The following is an 8,052-nucleotide window of genomic DNA, read 5'->3' as shown; positions in this document are numbered from 1 at the left end:
TTGGTAGTTGCTCAGATTTTACTTTGAGTTAACAGTTCGATAAATTGTTATGAGATTAACAGTTTGCTCGAGTTCAAAGCAGTGAACAGATAAGCCTGAAGAATCGCTAAGTCAATTTATTTAAGCGAGTTCTACCAGTTAAGTTGATCAACCATACAGCGGGTAAGAAAGCATATAAAGGTTAAAGAATGCGAGGTAAACAGAAAGACAAGGTGCAAAAAGCAGAAGAAGTTATAAAAAAGCATTGTCAGTACAAGTTTACACATAAGCCACATGTCAAGTTTTTACAAAAACAGAAATGAGCACCAAGTTTCAAAGAGCAAAGTGATGGAGGGGAGACAGTTAATCTTCAGAGGGCACGATCTTCCCATCCACCACTTCGTTGCAGATCGCACCATGGAGACATCGAGCTCGGGATATTGGCACGAGACTTGCTCCAAAGCGGCGTCAAACCCGACAGAAAGAACTTGGGCGGAGCTTTACTCGAGCTCTTGAGCTTGCTTCTTCAGCTCGTCGGTTTGCCTCTTCAGCCCTTCAGTTTCTTCGCGAGCCCGAGCAAGCTCTTCAGCAGCTTTCTTGTTTCCTCCCGAGCCTGGGCCAGCTCCGCAGCAATCCTCATGTTTTCCTCTTGAGCCCTGTCGAGCTCAGCCTTGGTGTCGTCCCTCTCCTTCTCAACTTTCCCGAGGAGCACCTCCCTATCTGCTGACCTCTTTTCAAGGTTCTCCACCTTGGCCGCATCTGCTTTCATTGACGCCTCCAAGTTGGCCACCTTGAGCCTGTAGGATACCAGCTTACTCTCTAGCTCAATTTTCTCTTGAGCTAGGAGGTGCAGTTTTTGGGGCAGATCGGAGGCCTCCTTCCGCGCGCCCCTCAGCTCAGCGCTCATGGCGTCCTCCAACCTTGAATGATCGATTTCTGCCACCATCAGGTTGCAAGACAGTTTTGCCGCCTCAATCCTTATCAGGCGGTTCTCCTCCTGGAGCGCTGAGTTCTCATCTCGAAACCTCTTGTTGGACTCCGCCACAGCTTTTGATACAATTAAGGGGAAATCCTCCGCCATCATTTTCAGCTTGGCCGTGAAGGGCCTCAAGGCCTCGTCGACAGAAGAGGGGCGACTTGAGGTTGTTGCCGGTGGAGGTGCTGGAGGAGCTTGGTGTTGACTTTCACCACCACCTTCTTGAGTTTGTAGGGCGAGGGGGGCTTCTTGGCGTGGTGGTGAAGTCGGAGATTCTGTTATCAGGATTGGCGAGTTATGGCCACCCTCATCTCCTTCTGGTGCAGCCCTAGCGATAGAGGTGGTTGAAGGGGGACCCTCTCCAGCGGATACAAATGGCGTGGAGGCGCTTGGAGGATTCTCAATGAAATTAGGCTCGCAGCCTTCAACCACAGGGAGCGCAACAGCCAAGGGTGTTGCTTGGACTGGCGGTGTTGGAGCTGGAGGAGAGGGCGGTGTTGGTGTTGGGAGAGCGGGTGGTGGAGAGGGTGCCACCCTTGTTCTTTTGGTGACAAGGCCGTCCTCAGTCGCCTCGTCATCCTCTTCTTCCTGTACCACTTGAGGAGTTTTCCTCTTTAGCTTCCTCAAGACAAGTTTTTTTCTATGGGGGCGGGTAGTGTCTCCGGAGGAGTTGGACCTTGGGGAGGAGATCTGCCCTGAGCAGCGGCGATCTCCACCACCGAGTTGGGCACGGTTTGGGAACCCGTCGCCAACTTGTGGATCGGGCGATCGCCCTCAGTTCAGCTAGTTTACCTTTGCCCAACATGAAGTCTGCACAGGGTAAAAAATAGATGAGTAAGCACAAAAGCAAAAGCAAAATATACGAGTATATGCACGAATAACGCAAACAAGTGGCATATGAATTAAAAACCAAGACCAGTACGCAACAAACACGACGCCCAATGATAGATGGTAGAAATGCGAAGTCAGTACCAACACAAAACAAAAACCTTGGTGTCGAGGTAAGGGCTAACCTATGTGAGCTTCAAGTTGGCCCTCGAGGAACTCGAAGGAGATTATTGAGGCGGTGGGGAAGGTGATGTTGGCGGCTGCTACACTCTTCCAGAAAAGGCAGAGATCTTTGTCTAGCTCGCCCATGGTGTCGGGACTTCTGGGCCTCCTAAAGCTTTTTGGCGTCTTTCTTCCCCTTGTGTACCCAGTACAAGGGAAGCCGTCGAGCAGGGAGGGATCTTGATCGTTTGCGTACACCTTCACGAATTTTCCCTTCCAATCTTTGTAAGATTGCTGGAAGATTGAGAGGATTGACCTCCCAGCAATCCCATTCAGCTAATCCAGAGGTGGTCTCCGGGATTCTTAGCTTCGAACAGGAAGAGGAAAACGTCAACTGAAGCTGGTAGTCCCAAGTGTGCGCACATAATTTGGAACGCCCAGCTGTTGGGATGAAGCTGGCGGGGGCGATATCGAGCTCGGTTAACAGCTCTCTCTCGAAGCGAGTAAAGGGAAGTCTGAGCTTCACTTTCTTGAAGAACGTCGCGTAGATAAAGCAGAACAGCTCGTCGTTGTTCGCTTTATCGTCCGCGCAAATCGGTTCACCCGGGAAGCAGGGTAGCACGACCATTTTGCTGTCATGCTCCTTATGGAATGTGAGCTCGGATTGGTCCCCTTTCCTTAGTCGGTGCACGCCCAACTCCGTGTTTATTGAAGAAGTCTCTTTTAACAAAGTTTGAGGTGGCCCAAGAGTAGAGTTCCTTGTAGTCCTTTGGAGGTAGGGAGGCGCCTCCAGCGACTGGCGGAGTTGCCTGAGCGGGATTGGCGTGAGAAGTTGTAGGCCTCTCAGCTTGGGTAGAAGGAGCACCAGATGCTCGTGGTGGGTTACGCGCTGATGGAGGATTTGCCCCAGGAGCAACCCTACGCGCTTGGGGTGGAGGGTTTCGCGACGAAGAAGGAAGGTTCGCGGTGGATTTTGTATGAGCCATCGCAGGAACTGCAAAGGAAAATGAAAGGGATGAACAAAGGTTACAGAGAACGACTCGATTGAGGACGAAGAAAGAAGAACGAACGAACGAGAGTTCGTTAGGATGAACGTGATGGAAGACGAAGCCCTAAGTTACGAGAGGGGAGAAATGGAAGAACAGCCCACAACGTATGCACCAGATAGATAATGGATGATGTGAATCGGTTAAAATGCAGCAAATATCAACAGAAGAAGTAAAAGGGGTACCTTTTGATGATCGGATGAGCGTTGAAGAGAGTTGGAGATTGAGAGAGTTGAAAAGCTTCGTGGGTTTGCAGAGGAAACCTTAGAGCATTCGAGAATGCAGAAAGATGATGGAACAATGGAAGTGCAAGGGGTTTAAGGGTTTTTCGAACGTTTTCGGAAGCGCAAACGACAGCTGAAGATGACCGTTGATGGAGACACGTGTCGAGCGATTGGAAAAAGGGGTTTGGTGGAGCGTCAGAAAAGCAGAGGGTACGGACGTTTGGAATTCCGTGCCAGCGCTACGTAGATCGACGGTGATGTGACCTCTTAGTCTTTTTGCTGGACAAGTCTGCGCTTAAGACTGGGGGGCTTGTGTACCGACCAAGTAGTCGGGGAGTGATGACGTAGCAGCAAGCGATAATACAGGCGTGTTGAATGGAACACCTAGCTGACAGAAGGGAAGGAAATCGGGAAGTTTGTGTAGTCGCCAATCGTTAGGTTGGCGTGCTCCGATCTTTAGCATATCTAAACCGGCGTTCACAAAGGTTGTGTTGTAGTCGCCGTATGCGAGCTTGGGCGACCAAGTGATCAGAATTCGCCGAGAGGGACATCGTCGAAAGGTCAGGAAAGCTTGTTCAAGGCTTTCAAAGGGCACGAGTGCCAAGGATGAAGTTATCAGATGATCATTCCCTAGCCAGAGGTTGAGGCCAGGGAACAGCTTACCAGAACATACACAATGAAGCAAGTGAAGCAGATCATGATGGCGGCCGGCGAGACCACAAAGAAGGTGTGCATGGTGACGCCCCGTACTCGCCACACAGAAGAGATCGCGCTTCAAGGCAGCTATACACCGAGTTACTCCTTGCATGGGTAACTTAGTCGAACAGCCTGAAGAGTAAGAAGTGATGCTCAAGCAGAGGACGTTCCAGATGGTGACACGTGTACAGCTGGATGCGAGCCATGTGTCCAGAGGTATAACCGTCAGGAGAGAGAAAGTGCACAGGTATATAAGGGATTCTAACGAACTTCTGAGGTACGCGCGTTTAGAACACTTCTTTACGCTTTGAGAATACTTGAGTACGCTGAGAGAGTTTTTGCACGGTTCCTCGAGTTTCTAGCTTTTTCTCTCTTAGAGTTTTGGTGGTTCCGTCACTGACTTGAGCGTTGGAGCGCGATCGGCCGCAGCGGCGCCACTCTGTCTTTTGCAGGTTATTGAGGTGAATCGAGGTGTGAAGGACGGAAGCTAGCGTGGTGCAAAGCCGATCCAGAGGAAGATACCTTTGACGAGGCAAGGCTCTTGCGTTCTGGTCAACAAGCAAGATCAGTGGGCTACCAACTCCTTGAGCATCTAACACTTGAGCCTCTTCCTCTTCTTGTCCTTGAGTATTGGCCTCCATTTGGTCTTGATCTTGATCTCCATCACGGAGGGAGGAGGGATAGGTGACGTGGATGGAACAGCGGATGAAGATGAAGCGGAGTTAGAATTCGCAGGAAGATCTGGAGTGGGTTCTTGTTGGGTCATCTTTGATAAGGAAGCTAAAAAAAGAGAAGAAAAACAGAAACTTTAGAGGAAGGGGATGGCGCAACTCGATAGAACCAGGAAAAACTAGAAAATAGAGACTCGAAGCGTAAAACAGAGAAAGCGAATGCACAAAGAAATGCGGAAATCATAAATAGTGTCAGGCAGTTATAGGCATGTTACAAGCAGTGAAAATCATAAATCACGAGTAATCGGTAAAAATCATACCTTTGAATATTGAGGTTCGAGGGTTTGGAGTTTGGAAGAGAGAAGAGAGAGCGTTTTCGCAGAAATGCTTAAGAGAAGGTTCGCGTAAGTGAAAGTAATGAAACAATGAAGAGAGCATAAGAGTTAAGGGGTTTGAACAGTGCACGAGGAAGTTCGAGCGTCAACAAGTCCCAGCCGTTGATCTTGCCACGTGTACGCTGATCTAAAAAGTGTGGAGAGACGTCATTTCGGTGTACTGTTCACGCCCGTTACCCAGTACCACGCAGGTCGCCCGGCGCGACCATTTAGTCTCTTCGCTGAAACTAGTTACAGCTCGAGACTGGAGGCTTGTGTCCCGACCAGTCCTCGGTCATTGACCAGTGACTGACCTCAGACATCGCACACCGGTGCTTGGTAATGGAAGGGTCCACGTAAGATGGGCCACAAACGCACTTACCAGGATATTGGTTAGTCTTCGAACATCGGTATCGTAGACCCCGATGTTGGAGATCGACATCGGACCTCGCCAACAGAGGGAGAGATCGGACATCAGAGGTTTAGACGCTGTAGTGGGCCACGTAAAGTGGGCCCTAGAATTATGTCAAGTTAACAGTTAAGACGTAAGATATGAGGGAAGCCTAAGTCACGAAGGAACCATGCACGTGGTGTGTATAGCGCATGCAGGCGCGACACGAGAGAATAATCCTGGGAGGCGCTAAGGCCCATTAGGGTTAGGGTTTCCAAGGAAAGTTGCATGCATGGCACGTGAATACTTAGGGCACGCACAAAGCAGATGGCGCTAGAGATTAGGTGCACAAGTTGGTACCCAAGCAGCCACTCTGTTATTCGTTGCACTCCAGTTAAGGGAAGTTCAAGTGGCAGATACGCTAAGATTATGTAAATAGCGGCACAAGGACCTTCCCCAAGGAACCCTAGACAAGGCAACGACACAAAGGTAAACCCTAGTTTCAACCTATATAAAGGGTGCTAAGAACCCTAGTAAGGTACACAGTTTCTAAGACTGAAGCTAATATACACTCTTGGTGTTTCTTTGCCCTAATACTGACTTGAGTGTCGGAGTGCAAACGGCCGCTAGGGCACCCCTTTGTCTTTGCAGGTGAGAGTTTTCTTGATCAAGGAAGTACGATTCTCAGGCGGAGATAGAAGGGCCAAAGGCTACCGTTAGAGTCAACCAACGAAGCAGTCAACTGGCAGGAACAATTGCCAAATTTGCTGAAATTTGTGAGCTACCTCCTCAAGAGAAAAAAGTTTTTAAAAGAATTTGATGATATATTCCCTAAGGAAAACTCCATTGAACTTTCACCTTTTAGGGGTATAGAACTAGGGTCTAGTATACCAAATAGACCAGCTTATAGAACTAATCATTATGAGACTAAGGAGATAGAATCACAATATCAGGAACTGTTGGAGAAGGGTTGGGTTCGCAAGAGTCTAAGTCCTTGTGTTGTACCTATTTTGTTGGTGCTAAATGTTCCTGCTGGTTGAATCGATTGCCTTTGTACGTCTACGACAATCACGTGCCCAATTCTCTCTGCCTTCGTTCGTGTCTTCCTGCGATCAAACACCTGAAATTGCAAAGACAAAGGGCGCCCTAGAGGCCGTTTGCACTCCGACGCTCAAGTCAGTACTGGGCTAGGAAACACCAAAACTTAGCTGTAAAAATCTCTGTGTCAAACTCTGTGTGTGTATTCGCGTAAATGTTGCGTACCTTATTAGGTTTGTTACTGCCCTTTATATACTCTAGGGTTTCCACTAACCACAATTAGGGTTACTGAGGGTGTGCCTTAGCGCCGCTATCACCTACTCTTAGGGAAATCTAGCGCGTAAGGCTCCCTTACTGGAGTGCAACCTCTGACGGGATGACCACCTGGGTACCAACTAGTGCACCTAATCTCTAGGGCCATCCGTCCTGGGAGTGCCCTAGCTATTCACGTGCCATGCATGCAGCTTACCCCTGGAATGTAACCCTCATGTGCCTTAGCTCTTCCAGGGGCTCTTTACTTGTGCTACGCCTGAACGCGTCATTTACTCCGCACGCATGGACCCCCCGTGATCTAGGCTTCTCCTTACTGATAACTGGTGTATGGTCTGGGATCCATCTCACGTGGCCCAGTTCTGCTGTTTGAGTCACCGATGTCCGATGTCACATCGCCCTCACTCTGTTGCCGAGGACACATCAGCACATCCTGGTGATCGACGTCTGACCACTCTTTGGCACCTTGGCTCACGTATCTTGCAAGGCACTGGCCTACGCCGCTCGTGGGACCCAGCTTATGATGGAGGAGGGCCAAGCTCACCACCCCATGGAAGACAAGAGCCAAGTCTAGAACGTCTAGAGCCAAGTGGGGAGCGTCTAGCACAACGTGAAGAGCATCTACCCCAAGATGAAGGGCGTCTAGAAAGGGAGCGTCTAGGAGGAAGACTAGAGCGTCTAGGACCTATCACTAGGTCCATGGCCAAGCATCTCCACGCATATTTGGGTCAAGCTTCGGATGGTAGAGAAAGGAACCTGTACATGCTACATGAAGGCCCATTAGGGGTAGCTTAGTATTTAGTGTAGTGTTGAAAAGCATAAACTTGTCTCCTTTTGATTTACCTTAGATTGCTCACGGTTTCTAGAAGATTTCTCCCATTAGGACCGACCATGTGCTCCATGTGCCCATGTGATGTAATTGCATTTCATTTTGATTAGCATTAGGGTTGCATTATGGTCCTCTTTAGCCTATAAAAAGAGGAGCATACACCTTGTATTTTCAAGATTGAATAGAGTATTGTTATGCTACCAATTTAGTGTCATACATTACTCCTTGCCTAGCTTTTAGGTTTTAATCTTCATTTCACCACCTACAAAGGGGCTGGTCGAACCTCCCCATTTCCACACTCTTCATGCACCTTCAAGGTCACCACACCTCTTAGGAGGACCTTGTTCATCTTCTCCAAACATCCAAGAAGAGCTCATAGGAAATGCCATCAGCTTATGTGGCCCACCATTACTAGCGGTCAACGACGTCTAAGGACTGGTCAGTCCACTAAAGAAAAATGGCAAATGGAGAATGTGTTATGATTGTAGAACCATCAGTAATGACACCATCAAATATAGGCATCAAATTCTTAGACTTGATAATATGCTTGATGAATTGCATGGGTCCT

The 8,052-nt window shown here is 48.8% G+C and overlaps 1 protein-coding gene across 1 annotated transcript; it reads right to left on the bottom strand.

Annotated features, from left to right (window-relative positions):
• Positions 1 to 526: 526 nt before the first annotated feature.
• On the bottom strand, positions 527 to 1,060 carry LOC137817720 (filament-like plant protein 3). Its single transcript, XM_068620954.1, has one exon. The coding sequence runs from the start codon at positions 1,058 to 1,060 to the stop codon at positions 527 to 529; it is 534 nt and encodes a 177-aa protein (XP_068477055.1).
• Between the last annotated feature and the right edge of the window lie 6,992 nt (positions 1,061 to 8,052).

The sequence above is a fragment of the Phaseolus vulgaris genome, unplaced genomic scaffold, assembly GCF_000499845.2.
Source record: "Phaseolus vulgaris cultivar G19833 unplaced genomic scaffold, P. vulgaris v2.0 scaffold_892, whole genome shotgun sequence".
Classification (NCBI taxonomy): Eukaryota; Viridiplantae; Streptophyta; class Magnoliopsida; order Fabales; family Fabaceae; genus Phaseolus; species Phaseolus vulgaris.
Note: the sequence above shows the minus strand (reverse complement) of the source record. Positions and strands in the feature narration are given on the sequence as shown.